General features: G+C 51.0%; 1 protein-coding gene across 1 annotated transcript in view; it reads right to left on the reverse strand.

The window, feature by feature from the left end:
* Positions 1-237: 237 nt before the first annotated feature.
* LOC110576194 (testis specific 10 interacting protein) overlaps positions 238-21,263 on the reverse strand; it is a 31,300-nt gene continuing 10,274 nt past the window's right edge. Inside the window, exons 2-9 of the mRNA XM_021685263.2 lie at positions 8,323-8,460; positions 7,442-7,575; positions 6,618-7,339; positions 6,310-6,457; positions 4,086-4,256; positions 1,410-1,509; positions 1,075-1,199; positions 238-361 (exon numbers count right to left, since the gene is read on the reverse strand). Coding sequence (XP_021540938.2) covers positions 238-361; positions 1,075-1,199; positions 1,410-1,509; positions 4,086-4,256; positions 6,310-6,457; positions 6,618-7,339; positions 7,442-7,575; positions 8,323-8,460 — 1,662 coding nt within the window. The remainder of the gene's footprint in view (positions 362-1,074; positions 1,200-1,409; positions 1,510-4,085; positions 4,257-6,309; positions 6,458-6,617; positions 7,340-7,441; positions 7,576-8,322; positions 8,461-21,263) is intronic.

The following is a 21,263-nucleotide window of genomic DNA, read 5'->3' on the forward strand; positions in this document are numbered from 1 at the left end:
CCATGAATTCCTAGGACCCAGGAAGTATGCTGGAAACGGGGGTGGGGAGTGGAGCAGTTGTGGTTGTGGCTCTGTGAGGTGACCCACTCAGGAGCAGCTTCACAAGCAGCGTTCCTGGGTGATGGGACAAGCTAAGCCTGCTGCCACCTGCTTACCTCCTACTCCCAGCCTGCAGCCTCTTCCCAGCAGCACCAGAAATTACACGCTGTATTTTCCATAAAGCATTTAATTGTTTTCTTAGGGGCGGGACTCTTGGTTTGGGCTTGGAGTGGAGTGCCTATCAGGCTGGCTTTCAATGCGTTCTGTCTTTGCAGGGCTCTCAGAAGAGTGCTCCATTCTCAGGCCCATTGACCTGTGGCTCCTTAAAGACGGAGACACAGATAGACACCATGGGCTCTAGCTCCCCACCCCCATGCCCAAGGAGACCTGGGCTTTAGGAGAGGAAAGGCCGTGATTGACAATGTGGGTTCAAATCTGGCTCCTATGCTGTGTGGACTCTGAGCAAGTGATTTCCCCTCCTCAAGCCTCAGTTTCCTTATGAATGAGCCTCACAATCCCTGCTGTGCACCAGGTTGTTCTAAAGCATAAGGGACAGTATCCCGGGGGTGATTTGTGTGACACCACCCCGTAACAGGGGCTTGGTGTGTGGCCATTCAGCTGGCCATAGATTCCTAGACTGCCTCTGTGGCTTAATTGCTCCTGTATCTTCAAGCAAAGCCCCTGCCCCTCAGGTCCTTAGTTTCTTTATTGGGATCTGGGGAACATAACCCTGGTCCTGCCTTCCTCGGGTGACATGGAGGACAGGGCCTGGGGAAGGACTTACTGACCCCTAGAGCTAGACAGAGCCCTTCAGGCCAAGGGAGTGGACCAGGCCAGGACTGAAGCGTAGATTCAGGGCGGATCAGCACGGTTGCCCACAAGTTTTCTCAGCTTTTCCCTGGATGTCCAGTCCAGGCTGGAGGTGGGCAGGGAGACAGCTGGGGGAGACCCTGTGGGGCCCAGAGTACTGACAATGGCACCCCTTCTCCCTGTAGCTGGGCAGAGCCAGCTCTTTGGCTAGCTAGATGGCCTCACCTGGGTTTCCTGGAGGTGCCCTCTGTGTCCCCCTTTCCTGCCTCAGCCAGTAGCTGTTCCTCATCCAGTCCCAGTGCTGACAGCACCTGGGAGAAGCGCCGGGTCACTGTGAGCCGGGCATTGACCTGAGGAGAGAGAAGCGTTCCTGCTCTGCACCAAGGCTGCTGAGGACAAATGGTGCTGGGATTACTGAGGGGGTCCCAGGGCGTCCAGATGGGCAGTGGCCCGGGGCCCCATCCAAGGGGGCCCCTCTCACCTTACATCCCTACCCACTCCTCCAATGAGAAGCGCTGTTCTCAGGGAAGGGGCATGCTTGTCCAGGTGCTAGCCCTCACCTGCATGGCCTGCTGGAACAGGTAGGGCCGGGCCTGCACCCTGTGCTGGATGCCCTGCAGCTCTGCCTGATACTGAGCAAAGCGCTGTCGCTCCTGGCGCCTGCAGGGAGATGGGCCTCTGGGCAGCTAACCATGAACACAACCCATCCCCACTCTTGAGTCCACTCATCCTCACTGAGGACTCAACATCCTCCCCACCCTTACCTTGCAAAGCCATTTCATTCCCATCCTCTCGCCCTGGATTCCTCCTGAGGTCAGTGGGGTGGAAATTATTTGCTCCATTTTACCCATGATGAGCCTGAGGCCCAGGAGGGTTGAGGGACTGGGCCAAGGTCGCACAGCTGGGAAGTGAGAGACTGAGCCCTGAGTCCAGGTCCGCAGGCCGTGCAGCCAGGGCTCCTCAAGCCTCCCAGCCACCCCCAAGGGAGAGGGGCCAGCACTGGCTTCAGAGCAACTGGGTTTCTGCTCGCACAATTTCTCCCCTCCTTGCGTTTACACCCCTGCGCCCTCTCACACTGCACCTGTGAGGGAGAAGCCGGGGCTGTTGACCATGGCTTTGGGCAAGACCCCGCTCTGGGTTCAGTTTTCTTTGCACTATGGCAGGGTTTAGACAAGTTTGTCACCATTCTCTGTCGTTCTTATAAGCACACAACTTAGAAAATGGGATGAAGGAACAAAAGAATTAGGTTGCAAATGAAAGAACACTTCCTGAAAAGATCAGGGTTCCACGGGGAAAGCACACATCCATTTACAAAAACCTGGTTTGTGTGCTTTTCTGAAATGTGTCTGCTCATCAAGCCGAATATCCAAGCAGCAAGAGGGGCCCTCTGGCCACACGGGACCAGGAATCCCGTGAAGCATGGAAGAGAGGTCTCGGGGCGTGTTGGCAGCACTCACACACAGAACAGGAGGGGAGGAGAGACAAGACTCAAAGACTCGTGTTGGGACCTCTAGCAAACATGCAGGGGCCCCTCGGAAAAACACTGCCTTGTCGGGCCAGGACCCTTGGCTATGTGCCAGGAAGGAACCTTCCTCCATTCACAAATGAGAGATGAACTTGGAAACTCATGGCCAGGCACAGAAGTTATTGCAAAACGGAGTCTTCAGCATTCATGAGGTAATTTCAGCAGTTACAAAAGGCGGGGGTGGGGAATGAGCTGGCATTCAGTCTCTGTCTTGCCTATGATGTCATGCATATTTTTCCTTCTTGGTTCTTGATGCTGTTTGTTAGAATTGAGAGGAAGTCCATGTCTTGGAGCCCCAAGCAGAAAGGAAGCTTGGGACTGGATGTCAGCCCTGTCCAACGTCTGGGAGGAAAAGGAAGGCACATAGCCTCCCTACCACAGGGTGACCTCTCTTGAACCCGCCCCTCCTGTGCAGGGCAGAGCCTTTGCAGCTCAGAGATAGCAAAAGTCACAGGATGTAAGGGCTGAGAGACCCCCATGGAAAACATCTGCTCTCAAGTAGAAAATAAAAGAGGTGTGTGTGAAAGACTCCTCTCATGGACATCTGTCATGTGGAGTTCTGAACCTTACGCTTCCTGCCTTATTGAAAAAATAAACACACAAACAATGAACTTGAGAGGTCTGGCAAGGAGAAGGCATCTGCCTGATCCCTGGCCAAGGATTCCTTTAAAACACCCTTGACTTCTTAAGAGCCCTGGTTTTCTCATCTTCAAAATTGGGGATGATAAGCCTGAGCCTCAAAGAGTGGGTGATCGGAACTCTGTTGAGTCCTTGATGGCTCCGCTGCGGGGCAGAGACTCTCTGGTCTCTTCGCAGTGCTCCACTCAACCTTGACCTAGCCCTTCTCCCAGGATGAAAGGAGATGAGATGTGGAAAGGGCAGCCCTGCTGCCAATGCACCCAGTAGGTGCTCAGTGTCCACGGCCCTGGTGATCATATTTATTTGTGTTACCTGTTTCACTAGGTGGGGCTTTTGGGGGAAGACCCTGGCACACTTTATCTACAGATTGGGTATTCGAGCACTTGGGAGATGGGGTAGCAGGGTGGCTAAACGGCTGCCCAAACTGGAATCCTAGTTTTGTAGCTCACTTGTGACCTTTGGCAAATTATTTGAGCTCTCTGAGCTCTGTTTCCTCCTCTGTCAAATTATGGGACTGATGATAATGCCCACTTCATGGGCCTGTTATATGAGTCTAAAAAAAATTTGCTTTTAAATACACGTTTGCCTGTTTCTTTTTAATGGTCAGCATATAGGAAGAGAATAAACAGATGACTCTTCACCTGATAGCAAACAATGGCTGTGCCCAGGAGTGAGATCACAGGTACTGTTTCTGTGCTCAGGGAATGATTTCAGTAATATCTACATTTTGATAATAAGCATGCCTGGCTTTTGAAATCAGAAAAACAGGATTTGAGCGTGTGGTAACGCATGTAGACCATTTTAACTGTGAGCTTCTGACAGCTGCAGGATTGTTATCGTTAACTGGGTGACCTTGGCTCAGCCCCTTCTCCTCACATGCCTCAGTGTCTTCATCTGTAAAGTGCGGCCAAGTGGGCCAGCCCACCTGCCAGGGCTGTAGGATGGCTGTGGAGACTCAGCCCTGAGGGAAGGTGAGAGCCAGGTCTCCTTTGTCCTTCCTCTGACATCTGACATCTTGCACTGCCTTCCCTGCCCTCTCCCCACCGGGCCCTCCCCAGCCCAGGCTTCCTACCTCAGCTCCTCCAGCTTGCGCTGGGTGGCCGCCGGCCCCCGGCTCCCTCTGGGTGCATAGGCCGCCAGGCAGCGAGCCACCTGCTGCTGGACCCGCTGCTCCCTGGCCCTCCGCAGCTCGGCCTGCTGCCGCTCCTCCTGCTGCTGCCGCTCCCAGGCCTGCAGCAGGCTTCTTGGGTAGGAAGAGGGAAAGAAGAGGGTGGGAGAAGTCTGGGGTTGGGGCGGGGGGCAGCAGTCTCATGGAGGCCAGGGGCAGGGAGAGGAGTATGGGGGCCCGAGGGAGGGATCAGGCCTGGGGGATGGGGTTTGTCATGGAAGTCTGATGTGATGAGGGCTGTATCTGGGGCTTGGCCCTCAGGCCCACCTCAAGGCCTTTTCCTACTCTTCCTGGAAGCCTCCTCTCACTCTAGCCAGCTGTGTGCCCCAACTCTGAACATCGTCAGCCCTGTGGGGCTTAGTGCCCCTGTGCCCTCACCCGTATGGCTAACTTCCCCTGGCAAAGCAGCTCTCCTGAGGGCAAGGGCCAGATCTTGTTCTCTCTGCCCCCCATCTCCGGTAGGAACTAGGTTCATGCCTTTTGGATGGAGGGACAGACAGATAGATGAATGGATGGGAAACAGAAACAAAATAGTGAGGGGATCAATGGATGGATGAAGGGGTGGATGAATGGTGTGGATGGTTGAGTAGACAACACCTAGCTCCACCTGGAATGTTCTTCCCCTAGCTCTGATGGCCAGTTCCTTGTCCATGAGGTCCTTGCTCAGATGTCAGAGAGAGACTCCCTGACCACCCCTTTCTACCTCCCAGGTATTTTCCATTTCTAGCTATACATTTTGTTCATTTCTTTATTAATTATCCTTCATCCCACATAGACTGTAAGCCTCATGAGAGCAGGGTTCCTTACCCCTCTCTTCACCACCAGTGTATCCCCAGCCCCTAGAACAGTGCTTCACATAAACAGAAACTCAGTGTTGGTGAATTCATGCATAATCCAATCATGGTTGGGCAAATTAAAGGGTAGATGCACTCGTTCACTCAGCACATATTTCTTGAGCACCAACTGGGTGCCACGTCCCTTGTAGGGCACCAGGGAGGCCGTGTCCAATAAGATCTGGCACCTTCCTCAGGGAGCTCTAAGCCTGTACACAGGGAGAGACAGGCAGCCTGGCACCCCAGTGCAAGGCCGGGTGGCAAGAGCTATGGCAGAGGCAAGCACAGGGGAGAGCTTCCTGGAGGGCGCCTGACTTGGAAGTTGAAAGATGCATTGAGTTAGCTGGGTGAATGAGGGAGAGGAGCAGTCCTGGGAGAGGTAAAGCATGGGGCATTCTGGCCCTTCTGACTGGCTGGTGTAGGAGATAGGAGCCTCCTTACCGAGAAATCTGGGCTTTGTTCCAAGTGGACTGGGAAGCATGGGAAGTAAGCAGGGGATGACAGAGTAAGAATTGAGGGGTGCTATTAGAACGCTGAAATGGATTCTCACCTGCCACTTCTAACTAGTCACCAAGACCTGCTGAGCCAACCCCCAAATATCTCTTAAATGGATCCCCATCTCCATTCACGTGGCCAGCTAGTTCAGGCCCTTATCTAGACAGTGCAACAGTGCCCCTTCCCAGGCTTCCCCCTCTGCTCTCATTGTCTTTCATTCAAGCCCTAAGTATAGCAGTCATCTAACTCTACTGCCCTCATTGCTGTCTTGCCCATCTGTCTCCTTTTCCAGCAGACCTTGACTTTCTTAGGGCTGGGTTCAAGTCTTTTTATCTTTACATCCTAAGCACCCATGAGTAGATATTCAACATATGTTGCATTATTCATTTAGTTAATAGATTAATGGATGAATAGAAGATGGGAAATGATTGAAAAGTGGCTTGTGCAATAGACACCCGGCCAAGCAGACAGAGATGGATGGATGGGTGGGTAGATGGATGGGTGGATGGATGAGTGAATGTGTGGATGGACAGATGGGTTGATGGACAGATAGGTGGATGGATAGATGGGTGAATGGGTGGGAAGGTGTGTGGATGGATGGATGGATGGATGGATGGATGGATGGATGGATGAGTGGGTAGATGGATGGATGGATCCACAGAAGATTGGATGCCCAGAAGATTAGAGAATGGATAAATGAAGGAATGAATGAGAGGATGAATGATTCAGTGTCTCTGGAGAACTGGCTCCTTCTCTACTCCCAGCCCTTTATTCCCATCCTCCTTTTTCTTCCACCTTACCTTGTGGCCTCCTGTCGTTTGTGGAAGGTACGGTTAGGAAAGTTGGCAAACAGGAAAGTCTCTTCATCTCCCAAGGCATAGGTCTTCCCACTCCGATTGGAGGCCTGGACAGTAGCCTGCAAAGCCTTCCAGGGCTGCTTTTCAGGGCCTATCCACAGTGGGACAAGTCAGAGAGTAGCCCCCATCCCAGCCCATTGGGCAATCCTGCCCAGCACCTGGAGCACAGCACAATCCTGTCTTCCCAGCTTAACCTCTCTTCCCAACTGTGTGGTTTCCTGGGGACCCAGGCATTGATAGCCCACACTCACCACAGTCCAAGTCTTGCTGTAAGTGCCTCTGCAGCTTCTCCAGGTCCCACGGCCCCTCCAGCTCCTTGGCCCTTGACTTCCTCCTCTGTGATCCTCTGAGGTTGGAGCTGGAGCTGTTCCGCTTGCACTGCAGGTCACCCTCATTGGAAGCCTCCTCGCCAAAATTCTGCCCCTTTCTTTGAGAACCAGCCCTCCTTCTATGGGGGGCCCTGTGCTCCCCCTCCTCAGCCTCCTCTGTCACCTCTGCAAACGGCTCCTCTTCTAAGATCGACCCCCTCCCAAGGAGGTGGGGCAGTTCCCCAGGGCCCATACCCCTCTCTGTCTCCTCAGCACCCAGGGCTTCCAGCTCAGTGCCTTCCTCGGACTCGTATCCTGATCCTGACCTCTTCCCAGGTGGCTGGAGGTCACACTCACTGAGTGCCTCCAGTTCTTGGCTCTCCCTTTTGCCAGGAGAGATGGGGATGAAGCCACAGGCCCTGAGCTGCTGGCTCCTCTCCAGGTTTGGCACCTCTGTCTTCCAGCAGAAGCCATGGGCCTCTGGGAGGGTGGCTGTGGACTTGCACCTGGCCTTATACTTGAGGACTGCTTGGGGCAAAGGCATGGCTTGGTAGCCAGGGGCCGAGAAGGAGCTAGGCTGATGCAGAGCCCAGCTATCAGTGGTGAAGCTCTCCCAGGCCCACTGGAAGGGGAAGGAGGGTTTCCGAGGAGAAGAGGGGATGAGACTGAGGAAGAGAGGACAGGGAGCAGGGGTCAAGGTCAGGGCGCTGGCCTGCAGTCGGGCCTGATACCCAGCATCCCACCCAGCCTGGCACACAGCTGCTTACTCTTCAGCTTCAGCAGAGCCATGCCCTTTCTTGTTCCGGACCTGGGGCCTCCGGTCCTTCCTTGCCATCTGCCCTGCGCTCCGAGACCTCGGCTGCTGGGCCAGAGTCACGCCATTGCCACTCCCAGTCCTCCCCTGGGTGAAGACAATGGAGGAGGCCTAGCTCTGAGCAGCCTCCTGGACCACCCCACACCTCCCCCAGGGGACCCTCCTCTTCTGCGCACCCTGGCTGGCCCCCTAAAACTGACTTGTTACCACTAAAACCGACTGATCAGTACCTCAATTTTTAATATTCAAAGATGCTGCTTACTGAGTACCTGCTGGGTGCTTGGGATTTTCACGCATCAACTCATTTAACTTTCCCAAGGACCCTATATTCCACTGTTATCCCTATGAGATCTCATCTCATAGCAGATGAGAACACTGAGGCTCAGAGAGGTGACATCCCTTGACTAAGGTCACCCAGCCAGTAAGTGGAGTCAGGATCTGAACATGTTGAGTCTGTCCCCAGAGCCTAGATTTGTCACCATTGTACGATGCTGCCTCTGGGTCCCCGGACAGCTCTTCTGAATGCCCCATGGGGCCCTGGACTTGCTAAGTCAAGGTAGAGGAAACTCATTATCTTTCCCGAAACCCTCATCCTTCTGCAGTGTTCCCCACATCGCTCCACTGGAAGCCTGGGAGTCATCTCTGGGTGAATTCCTCATCTTCACCCCGAACCCTTGTGGCCTCCCTATGGTCCCTGCCGGCCTTGGGCCTTCCTGTCTCTCACCTGGGCCTCAGCTCCAGTCTCCAGCACCTCCCGCAGCCCTGGCCTCCATGCCCGCAGGCAGCCTGCCTGCCTCCAGGCAGTTGGAAGTGCCCCCACAGGGCTTCCCTCACCTGCTCAGCCTGGGAGATGCCTGACAGAAACTTGAGCAGCCCGATGGTCCTCCCTGGAGCCTGGAGCCTCACGTCCTGCCCTGGTCTCCCAGAAGTAGTCCTGCTCAGCTGTTGGTGGGTGTTTCGCATATTGGTGTCCTGCCCCGTCCCCCACCCCCATCTGCCAGCCTTGGAACTGCCCGCCCCACCATCTCTATGGCAACCAGTTCTCAGCCAGCCTCAAGGGCTCTGGCAAAAAGCAGGCCAGGGAGGGTCAGCCAGGGTATGTGGGGCCGATTTCCTTCCGGGGGGTGGTGGGGGAGGAAGTTCAGCAGGAGGCTGAGGAATAGTCCAGGGCTGGGAGTCCCAAGGGTCAGGGCCAAGCCCTGCCTCTGCGGGACTCTTCATTGACCTGGTGGAAGTCCCCTGTCCTCACTTGGCCTGTGTTTCCCCACCTATCTGTGCAAGGGACCTCAAGACTTGACCATTTGGAAGGGTCCTTACACCCTAGGAAGATGGCCGGGTGGTGCCCGAGGTGGGCCTTCTCCCTCCACCTGCCTCCTGGGCTGCCCCAGCCCCAGCCCCAGTGGAGGCCTCACAGAAGTCAAGCTGAACTCTCGCTTGGCCTCCCAGGTCCTAACAGGGCAAGAAAGGCCAGGAAGTTGACCACCATGCCCAGGAAAGAGGCAGCAGGCAACCAGGGCCCAGAGGAGGCCCTGGACGGAGTCAGAGCATTTAAATCTTACCCCAAACTTCTAAGCATCACCAAAATGCCTTGACTTGGTAAATCCCCATGGGACGCCCAGGGCTGACCAGTGTAACCAGCAGCATAGGGATGTGGGGCAAGCCAAGGCCCTAGAGACCGGGTGGCAGGGCTGGAGGCCTGGCTTGGCCACTCACCAGCTCTGTGACCTTGGGCAAGTCACCTCTCCCCTCTGCAAAACTGGAAATCGTGGGCCCATCCCATAGGTTTGTTGGAAGGATTAAATGAAATCATAAAGGCAGTGCACTGGATAAATGTTTGTTATTATTACTGCTAACAATAATGGACCGTTCCTGGGAGGTCGCAGCCCGTAATGGTTAAGAGAACGGAGGAGGCGCTGGGGTTCAAATTCCAGTTCCACTTGTGCCTCTGTGTCCTCTTGGGCAGCGTTAGGCTGGTTATAATGGCATCTACCTCCTGGGGTCACAGTGAGGATTGAATCAGTTCATAGATACAGGTCCACATAGAACATTCCAACGGCTCATCCTAACTGCTATGGAGGAGCTGTTCCTCCTTAGCCAACAGTGTAGCCCCAGTGAGACCAGTAATGGAAGCAGATCGCAGCAGATGCCCTACAGGTGTGTTTTCCCCAGAGTTTTGTTTCTGTAGACTCTCATCTGCTCTCAGACCCCAGCCCAGCTGATTTCTCGGACAAACTCTGGGCCACTTCCTTCCTAGGCAGAGGGCAGGTCTGGGTCTCTCAGGTTAATATTTTCATGAGGTGCGTGCAGACCTCTTTTCTTCTCTAGCCACTCTCACTTCTCACGGGAGCTCATCCGGTCTGACACAAGCCGTCCTTCGCCTTCCCCCCGCCCCCAAGTTTATATATATCAGCCCTGACTTCTCCCATAAAGTCCAGACTCCTATCCACCAGCCGTTCAACACGCCACTTGGATGATGAGGAGCATCTTGACTTGGCATGTTGAAAGTAAGACGCTCCCCATCTCAGTCAAGGTCACATCCATCCTTCCCGTCGCTCAGACCAAAACCCCAGCGGCATCCTGGATTCCTCTCTCTCACACTCCACACCCCATGCACTAGCAAACCCTGCTGGTACCACCTTCAGAATTCATGCAGAATCCAGCCACTTCCCCCCACCTCCACCAGGAACGTGCTCCCCCAGACCCACACTGGCTCTCATCTGGGTCACTGCAATGGCCCCTTCACTTGGCTTCTGCTCTTGCCCAATTCTATTCTGTACTCAGCAGCCAGAATGATCCTGTTAAGACCAGAGTCTGTCATGCCTTTGTTCAAAACTCTCAAATGGATCCCATCTCTCATAGGGTAAAAGCCAAAGTCCCATGGCCTCCTAGGTCCTGCTTGATCTGTCTGCCCCACCTCTCTGCAGGTGCCATCCCTGCCCCCATCACTCACTCTGATCCAACCACACTGTTCCTTTAGCATACCAGTCAGACCCACCTCAGGGCCTTTGCACTTGCTGCTGCTGCTGCTTCCTGAAATGCTCTCTCTCCAGAATCGCTATGGCTCACTCCCCCACTTCCTTCAGGTTTCTGCTAAAATGTCCCCTGCCAAAGACAGACTAAGTGGCACTGTGCCCTTACTCTACTTCACTTGCCATACTTCATATATATTCACTTATTGCCTGCCAAGGATGTGGTTCCAGCAATCGGCCCCCTCTCTCCTCGGCCACTTTCCACTCTCTTCAAAATCACTTCTATCAACACAAATGTACTGTCATTTCTCTCTTGACCTCACTTCTCCTTCCCCAGCACTGCCCCATTCCTTTGTTCCCCTTTGCAGCAAAACCTCCCGACAGAGTTGACCTGACTTGCCAACATCGATCTCCCCTTCCTGTTCTCTCTTGGACCCGCTCCCATCAGCCTGCCACCCCCTCTGCCCACTGAACCCGCTCCTGCATATTCCTCAGCCGCCCATTGCTAACCCAACGTGCTCTGGATTCTCCTACTGGTCTGGCCGCTCCTTCCCCACTCCTTTGCTCGCTCCTCCTCCCCTCCCAGGAGCAGGCTCAGCCTGCGGGCTCTGTGTCCACATTCACGGTCCCGGTGGTCTCATCCAGGTTCATCTTTGAAATACTGTCTGTCTGCAAATGAGTCTCAAAGTTCTCAGTACTCCTGGTCTCTCTCTCTGACTCGGAACTCCATCCCTCTCTCCCAGACATCAAATTTCCGCTCCACTCCTCTGCCGGGATGTCTAATAGGCATCTCAAGGTTACAAGGTCCCAAACTGAGCCCTCCATCTTCCCCACGGCCCTCCCCATCTTAGCCAAGTGCTTATCTATCCTCCCAGCTTCTTGATCCAAACCCTGGACTCCTCTTTCTCTTCTCCGTCTTACGCGGCAGTTAATCCTCCTGTCAAAGTGTATTCAGAATTGGAACACTGCCCCCCACCTGAGCTCACACCACTCTCAATGCTTATCTAAATTTACCATTTGAACCATTTTTAAGTGTACCATTCAGTGGCATTATTATATTTACAAAATGTTGTGCAACCCTCACCACTATCAATCTCCGGAACATTTTTTTATGAAAAAAATGAAACTCGGGGAAGCTGGGTGGCTCAGATGGTTAAGTGTCTGCCTTTGGCTCCTGGGTTCAAGCCCCACGTTGGGCTCCCAGCTCAGCAGGGAGTCTGCTTCTCCCTCTCCCTCTGCCTCTCCCTCTGCTTGTGCTCTCTCTCTCTCTCTCTCTCAAATGAATAAATAAAATCTTAAAAAAAAAGATCCACTTTTAAAAAAGTGAAACTCTATACCCATTAAATAATGACTCCCCATCTCCCCAGTCCCTGGCAGTCATCATCCTATTTTCTGTCTATAAGTGGAATCATATAACATTTGTCCTTTTCTGTCTTCTTCCACTTAGTATAAAATCCTCAAGATTCACCCATGTTGCGGCGTAGGTCAGAGTTCCCTTTTTGAAGCCAAATAATAGTCCATGAATGTATTTACCACATTTGGTTTATCCGTTCATCTGCTGATGGGCATTTGGGTTGTTTCCAGCTTTCAGCTACTGTGAACAGTCCTGCCATGAACGTGGACGTACAGACATCTCTTCGGGTGCCTGCTTCCCATTCTCCCGGGCGGGGACTCTGAAGTGCAAGTGCTGGGTTATAACGGTAATTCTACGTTTACTTTTTTGAAGGATCATCACACTCTTTCCCATAGTTGATCCCACCATTTCTCACATTCCTACCAGCAGTGCCCAAGGGTACGAATTTTTCTATATCCTTGCCAACACTTGCTATGTTCTGTTTTTCTGTGTGGTTTTTTTCTTTTTTTTGGTAGATTCTGTTGTTCGTTTGTTTGTTTTTTGTCGATAGCAGCCTCCTTGTGGGTGTGACCTGCGGTGGTCTTGAAAACTCAAGCCCAAAGTCCTGCAATGGCCTATGAGGGCTATGGGCCTGGCCCCTCTCCCCTGCTTCTCCTGCTTCATCCTCCGTTGCTCACCCCGCCCATCCCCCTTTGCTTCTAGCTGTTTTCTGGGACACATCAGACATGGTCTCACCTCTGCCCCAGCCCTTCCCTCTCCCTGGATGCTCAGCCCCCGGATATCTGTGTGGCTCAGTCCTTCACCTTCTTCCAAGGTAGCGCTCAAAAAATGTCAACTTTTCAGAGACCCCACTCGGACCACCCTATTTAGAACCGCAACCTGCCCCATAAACACACACTCGACCCCTCTCACTCGGCTTTTTCCCATTGCACTGGTCACTTTCTCACCTTCCCCTTCTGCTATGGGCTGGCATCCCCCACCCCCAGATTCAGACTTGACATTCCAACCCTCAGCACCTCAGAATCTGACTGTATTTGGGAGTAGGGTTCTTAAAGAGGAGATTAAGGTAAAATGAGGTCATCTGTGTGGCCCTAATCAACATGACTGGTGTCTTTATAAGAGGAGATCAGGGGCACCTCGGTGGCTCAGTCAGTTCAATGACTGCCTTCAGCTCAGGTCATTACCCAGGGTCCTGGGATCGAGTTCCGCATCAGGCTTCTTGCTCTGTGGGGAGCCCGCTCTCCCACTGCCCCTCCCCCTACTCGTTCTCTCAACCTCTCTCTCTCTCTCTCTCTCTCTCAAATAAATAAATAAAATCTTAAAAAAGAAAAAAAGAGGAGATCAGGACACAGACACACACAGAGGGAAGCCCGTGTGAGGACATCAGAGGACAGTGGCCACTTACCAGCCAAGGAGAGAGGCCTTAGAAGAAACCAAACCTGCCAATATCTTGGTCTTGGACTTCTGGCCTCCATATTAGTGAGAAAATAAATTTCTAGTGGTTAAACTTCTGTCATCTGTAGTGCTTTGTCATGGCGGCCTAGCAAATGAATACACCTTTGATTGAATCCGATTCCTTGTTCCATGGATTGTCCAGCTCTCGGCTCCCTAAGATCAGGGTCTTCGTGTTTTTTCACAGCTGTATCCTCGGCACCTGGCACAGAGCCTGCACATCGGGGACCCTCGATAACTAGTTTGTGAGCGAATGGATGAACAAAAACACACTGCAGTGTGCTGGCATCTCAGACAGAAACCTCGATGGAAGAATTTACAAATGTTTTCAGGTCATTGCCTCTCATGAACCTTCCTTTGGCTTCCAGACTGGGACCTAATAGCTGCTTAATAAGGTGATGTCAATGCAACGTAATCTTTCAGTAACTGATGGGCATGTCCACCAGCATTTTTTTTTAATTAAAAAAAATTTTTTTTAATTTCATTTATTTTAATTTTTTTTAAGATTTTTTATTTATTTATTTGACAGAGAGAGAGAGAGAGAGATCACAAGTAGGCAGACAGGCAGGCAGAGGGAGAGGGAGAAGCAGGCCCCATGCTGAGCACAGAGCCCGACGCGGGGCTCAATCCTAGGACGCTGGGATCATGACCTGAGCCGAAGGCAGCCGCTTAACCAACTGAGCCACCCAGGCGCCCCTGGCATCTTTTTAAATATAACACACAGACATGGGAATAAAATATATCTCCCCTGAGGTGGAGCTCAGAAAGGAAGGAGAGCAGAAGGAGTGGAAGGCACTCTGTGGACTGGCAGGACCCATGTTGAGGCTTTCTCTTTGGGGCAATTTATGAGTGCTCCTGAGACCCCTCTGGGAACTTTCAACCAAAGCTGGCCCCCCACCCCAACTTCAGCCACAACCTCTGGCATCAGGAGCTTCCCTGCACCCAGAATGCCTTTCTCCCCACAGTCCCCATCACCCCATCATCATTGGGCAGCCCCTCCTGTCAAGCCGGCCCTGGCCTGGCTCCCTACCCCCACGTCTTCTGCCCCTGGAGATTGGAAGGCTTGCTTCACTCTTGGATCATAGGCAGCCCCCTCCCTGTGCAGCTCTGTCACCAGGACGGCAGCGACTGCCCAGGGTGTCACCTTTCCACTTCCAGTTCCTTGGGCACCGTCAGACTCCAACCCTCGGATCTTTCCAAATTTCTGGGAATGAAGCTTTCTGAGCCCCTCTCAAAGCCTGAGGAGGGAGGAATCCCAGCCCACCACCACGGGCTTCTTTTCCCTACCCTTCTGTCCTCTTATACACCCCCAGGGAAGGGTTGGGTGCTGGGGTTGGTGGCGCCCTCTCTGTTCGCCTCCCGTTCTGCCGGCAAGAGGGTCTGGAGCCTGCTTAGGAATGCTTGGCTTTCAATGCAAAAACTGAGACCTGAGACAGTGGGTCATTCTAATACCTTCTGAGTGTGTGTGTGTGTAATCTTTCAATAAAACCAAGATCATAATTCTTTCCTTAATAGTATGTTATGCTCGGGGCGCCTGGGTGGCTCAGTCGTTAAGCATCTGCCTTCGGCTCAGGTCATGGTCCCGGGGTCCTGGGATCAAGCCCCGCATCGGGCTCCCTGCTCAGCGGGAAGCCTGCTTCCCCCTCTCCCACTCCCCCTGCTTGTGTTCCCTCTCTCGCTGTGTCTCTCTGTCAAATAAATAAAATCTTAAAAAAAAAAAAAAAAGTATGTTATGCTCATTGTTCCCTGTAAGAAAGTGCAGAGCCACCTTGGTGTTTGCCATCGTCACTGGGGTCACAGCACGACCAACGTAATGTACTAAACTTGTCTCCTGTCAAACACGCACGTGGCTCCCGCTAGCTTCCCTGCTACAGACATTGCAGCAGGGACATCCTTGTAAATGCACCATTGCACGTTGGGTATTTCTGCAAGACAAGTTCCTATAAGCACACTTGCCGGCTCTAAGCAATTTACATTTTGACAATGCCTAATCACTCCCCCCAAAGGCTCAGTCAATGTAGATTTCCACCAACCCTGTTTACATTCCCCCCAGCAAAGGTGTATTATAATTTTTGAAAGTCGTTAATTTGATTGATGACAAAATGTGATCTCATTGTTGCTATAACTTGCTTTCCCTTTATTATCTGTAAGATTACTGCATTTTCATATCTTTATGAGACATTGTGCTTACTCTCTGAACCACCTGCTTGTGTCCTTCACACATTTCTCTTCTTCCAGTCCTCGGGAGCAGGGAGTTGAGTTTATGGCATTCTTTATTTCACAGTGATCAGGGATCATCGATGGATACAAGGCCACTTCGTGGTTTTGATTTTGTTTTTGTTCTCCTTTATCTTTAATCCCCATTCCCATCCCACTTAAATATGAATGGATCCTTGGGAACGATCTAATATCATTTTTATGCATTTGTGGTTTTAGTGTATATAAATGGTATTATGCTATCAATCTCATTTTTGTTCCTTATTCTTTGAACACTATGTTTTTAAAAGCTATGTTTTGATTCTGAGTATTGCCCTGGTGTTCCATAGTTTGCGTCCACTCCACATCACTAATCCGTTCTCCTGAAGATGGTGGCCAAGGTTGCCCCCGACTCCTGCTTCCGCAAAGGACACTGCCCTTGTACATTTCTCTTTGAACACCTGCACGCGAATATCTGTGGCTTATTTAACAAGGGTCGAAAGTGCGGAGTCTTGGAAGAACTGTATACCTCATTTCAGGTTGCTCTCGAGAGCCTGTACTGACTTATAGGCCCATAATGTGACCAAAGATTTCTGTCTGCCCATACCCTCACCAAACATTGGTAGGATTCGTTTTATGAATTTTCACTCACCTGGTGGTTATAAAATGGTCTCATTGTAATTTTAATCAAATCGCATTGATTACTTCTTTGACCACATCGTCATCAATTTCTTGCCATATTGAGCCAAACCTTCTGTGAGTTGCCTGTTTATATTCATTGTCCATTTCTCTACTGTGTTTCCTGTCTTTTCCTTATTGGCCTGCGGGCGTTCTTTATTCACTAGATTGCAACCATCTATCTGTCAATATTAGCTCTGAGGGTCTTTGTGGAATAGAAATCCTTAAATCTGATGTAGTTGGATCCATAGATGTCTGAATAGAGGTTTGTGTTTTGGATGTCTTTTTTTTTTTTAAGATTTTATTTATTTGTTTATTTGAGAGAGAGAGAGAAAAACAGCATGAGAGGAGGGGAGAGGGTCAGAGGGAGAAGCAGGCTCCCCGCTGAGCTGGGAGCCCAATGTGGGACTCGATCCCAGGACTCTGGGATCACGACCTGAGCTGAAGGCAGTCGCTTAACTAACTGAGCCACCCAGGTGCCCTTGTGTTTTGGATGTCTTAAGAAGTCCTTTCCCTACCCCTAGGTGGGTCATTCTCCTATATTTAGTCATAGATCATAGTTTAACATCTGCGTTCAGAGCGAAATGCTCTATACTTCCCTTTTCTGGTACTGTCCCTCGCTGGTTTGAGAGTCATATGAGGAACTGGGCAGCCTTCTCTCATTCCTTGTCTTTTGGAACAACTGATACATGATAAGGACCATTTGTTCCTTGAAAGTTTGCAGAATGTCCCTGTAAAAGCATCTTAGGACTCTTTTGTGTTGGTGTCTCAGATGATAATTTTCTTTACTGGTTACTGATCTATTGAAATTTTTGATATTTTTGTGCCAACTTTGACATTTCATATTTCTCTGGAAAGGCATTCACTTTGATTTAAGTCTTTATATTTACTAACATCCAATTATTTATAACATTGTTCGATTTTTTAATTTTTTTAAGTTTTTATTTAGTTAGTCATTTAAGTAATCTCTAGACCCGATGTGGGGCTCAAACTCACAACCCTGAGATCAAGAGTCACATGCTCTTCCAATTGAGCCAGCCAGGTGCCCCTGATATTTGATATTTTAAACTTTTGTGGGGCTCAGGGGTCAGATCACATGGGGCCTGGTGGCCATGGGAAGGACTCTAGATTTGTCTTAAACATGATGGAAAGTGACAGGATATTGGAAAAACCCATTTTGCCACTTTTGGGGGGGTTGGGCAGAGAGAGAAGGAGAGAAAGAATCTTAAGCAGGCTCTACGTCCAGCACAGAGCCCAACAGAGGGCTCAGTCTCACAATCCTGAGATCACGACCTGAGCCGAAATCAAGAGTCGGACGCTTAACTCACTGAGCCACCCAGGTGCCCCTTCATTTGGCCACTCCTGAAACCCCAGCTCCACCTCAAGAGTATAAAGAGATGGAGTGGATCCTGAAAGGGAAACCTTGCGAGGAGATAGATTTGGAAAAGGAGCCCCAAGACTGCCCTCAGGGAGTGGGACCAGGGACTGCCTTCTAATCTCCGAGGCTGAGGAGAAGGGCTTTAAGGAAGCTACCTGGAGAGCTCAGGAGGGGCTCCCTGAAGCCTGGCAGCCCAGTGGGTCAGGGACACATGAGACTTCCAGAGAGGCTGTGGAACCACAGTGGGAACTGGCTTGCAGCCAGGTAGTAGGAGTCCTGTCCAGAGGGCTTCTCTCATCTGGCAGGGGGCACCCGACGGAGGTGGGTGTGTGCCAGCCGAAAGAATACTGGAACCAGCCAAAAGAGAGTCCCTGCCCACTTTCCAGGAGTTACAGTCGAGGAGGTGGCCCAGAAAGGAGCTGTAAGAGCCCACGTTCAAAAGCTGCCACCCAGCGACTGGCTATCTTATCCAGAGCCAACCAGGGAAGAACTCTCTGCAACCTTGTCCCTCCTTCTTCCTCCCTGCGCTCCAACAGCAGAGGGTTCTCAAGCTGGGGGAGCAGGAGGGGAGGGAGAGGGGCCAACCTGACTTCTCCCTGTCCTCATCATCGGGGGAGATGGGGCCCGCAATGGCTGGAGAGGCGGAAACTATGTCATCGAGGTTTGAGACTTGGCCACCCCACAAAGCTGGGCAGTCTAACGGAACTTACTGGATGACTTCAGATGATCATAGGACTGTAAGCAAACATGGTACAGAAGGTCAGGACTTCATTTGTGGGCAGAGAGAGAAGTTCCCTTATGAGCTTTAGAGGGACAATGGGAGACAAAAATAATCTTTAATGATATCCCATGAACCTTTTCTGGTAAAAGTAGCCATCAAGTAGAGGATTTTGAGAGGGGGAGTGATGTGAGCTGATTTATGTTTTTAAAAGGTCTCTCTGACTGCTGGAGAAATTAGACAGGAGGATCACGGGGAACGAGGGACTCTCATCCGGGAAAGGCACTGGAAGGCTGGGGCCGGGAGAGGCAGGGGGAGGAGAGGAGAGGTCTGGAGACGAGACCTGGGCCTGCTGCCATTTAGAGGTCAGGAGAGGTCAAGAGGACATGGCCATGGAGCCCAGACGAGAGCAGCCAGTGGGGAAGAAGTGGAGAGAGTGAGGGCTCCCAGCCAAGTGAAGAGAGTGTTTCAAAGAGGAAGGAGTGACTAACTGCAACGAGAGCCACTGGAAGTTCAAGGCAAAGCTAACAGAATTAACGACTAAACTTGGCAACCTTACTCGCTCCGCAGGCCCCCGCTCCAAGCACCAGACACAGGAGACTTGTTGCAGACTTTGGCTGTTGGAGTGTGGTTGGGGTTGGCCTCAGTATCCAGTACCCGTGGTCCCTCCTCACGGAGCCCCATCTGAAACTTTTCCTTTAGTCTAGGACAAAGTTTCTTTCCCCTGAAGAACTTACAGGAGCTCTCTTCTTCTTGGGGAGGGAGCTAAATTACTACGTCTCCCATTTGGCTGCCGGGAGGCTCAGAGATGGACAGGATATTCAGTTAATAGAGCCAAGAGTGGGCGCCTGGGTGGCTCAGTCGTTAAGCGTCTGCCTTCGGCTCAGGTCATGATCCCAGGGTCCTGGGATCGAGCCCCACATCTGGCTCCTTGCTCGGCGGGAAGCCTGCTTCTCCCTCTCCCACTCCCCCTGCTTGTGTTCCTGCTCTCACTGTCTCTTTGTCAAATAAATAAATAAAATCTTAAAAAAAAAAAAATAGAGCCGAGAGCACTATAGGGGCTTCATATTTATTTATTTATGTTCTTGATCTTGATCTTCATGCTCTCTTTTCAATTCTCTTTTCACGTTTTTGGTTTTCCACTTCTATTTTTCTTTTATCTGCCTGCTTCTTGTTGGAAACTACCCCATGTGCCTTGAGCATGAGGCAGGTATGCGAATTAATTCTGGTTATTCAGCAGATGTATTAAGATGCCTTTTACTTGTCAGGTCCCTTTGATTTGCAATTGACAGAACTATATTAAGCCAAAGAAAGATAAAATAAATGACTGGCTTATTTTACTAACTCATAAAAAGCACAAGGGTATACCTGAGCTGCTCAATTTTGCGTGGATGGCAGGACTCAGGTCCCCTTGCCTCCGTGTGTGTGTGTGTGTGTGTGTTACTCTCCTCATTTCATCTCCATTTCCCTTTCTCTGTCAGCTTCATTCTCTCTGATGGGAATGTTGGCTGCAGGGAGCTCCAGGTTGCTATCTTTGGACCTTTGCCTCCAGTGTGAAAAGAAGTCTCTTCCTGGGTAGAAAAATCCCAGGGAAGGGCTCTGATATGTCCTGCCTCGAGTCTCATGGCCAACCTTGCACCAATCAGAGGAACCCAGTGGGAAGGGGACATTGACCAGCATTTCTGGCACTACCACCTGGTTGGAGTGTGGGGAGCAGTCCTCTAAAGGTGGGGATGTGATTTGAGGTGGCCTGAGGGAAGATGGGCAGGGCAGACCAAACACCCACCACATGCCTACCATGTGCGAGGCAACTAGGAGGGATGCAGATGTGAACAAAACAAGCCTTCTGGGGGCACCTGGGTGGCTCAGTCGTTAAGCGTCTGCCTTTGGCTCAGGTCATGATCCCAGGGTCCTGGGATCGAGCCCCGCATCGGGCTCCCTGCTCGGCCAGTAGCCTGCTTCTCCCTCTCCCACTCCCCCTGCTTGTGTTCCCTCTCTAGCTGTCTCTCTCTCTCTGTCAAATAAATAAAAAAATAAAATCTTTAAAAAAAACAAAACAAAACAAAACAAAAACAAGCCTTCTGCTCTTGAGATGGGCACAGTCCAACGAGGGAGGTAAAACATGCACTGACAATTATAATAAAATCGGAACATGGGACGAACCTTGGAAGAGCAACAGGCAAAGGACTTGGGGTATTCCAAGGAGGGCAAGGGACTTCTGATTCTGGCCATGAGGACTTGCTCCGTGGACCAAAATGATCCTTTTGCCACAGACAACTAAGAAACTGGACAAACATAAGAAACAACTACTTTCAGATATTAGAAAACTGGTAGCACAGGATTGTAATCCATGGGACAAGGGAAGCAGATGAGGTGAGCCCTACCATCACCCGGGTCATCTACATCTGCCATCTGCCTAGAGGTAAATCCCCTGCTGCGTGCAGGGAGAGGAGCCCAAACAGGGTCCATCAGTCTCACTGATTAAAGAGTCAGAGACCAGAGTTTGGACAGGCAAAAGGCAGCTAGGATTTCTGAGGTAGAACATTTAAGAGGAGGAACCTATGTAGAAAAAGAGCCCTAAACCCTGTAGAAGGAGCCCCTTAAGCTTTTGGAAGAATACTAATCTGCACATGGCATAAGGTGAAACCCCACAAAACTGGACAAGAACACATTTCAAGAGAAGAACAATTACTGCAGAGCTGAAGACAAATAATTCCCAGAGCTCACATAGAACTAGAAATCTTTCTAAGAAGATTCTCTCCAGTCAGAGTAGAGAAATCTCACTGAATACACAGAAAATTCAGTAGAGAACCAGACGGGCCACGCCATAGAGGTGGGCCTAAATCAACCCTTAAAGAAAGCTACTCAAGACCCACCATAAAAGAGCTTGAAATACATCTTGAAATGATCAAATCTAACCCGCAAGTAACTAAATTACCAGGAAAAGTCCAATACTCTTTAAAAGAACTCAGTAAGATCCAGATTAATAATGTAAAGTTCACAATGTTTGGCATCCAATAAAAAATTAAT

Source organism: Neomonachus schauinslandi, chromosome 11 (assembly GCF_002201575.2).
Source record: "Neomonachus schauinslandi chromosome 11, ASM220157v2, whole genome shotgun sequence".
In the NCBI taxonomy this organism is placed as follows: Eukaryota; Metazoa; Chordata; class Mammalia; order Carnivora; family Phocidae; genus Neomonachus; species Neomonachus schauinslandi.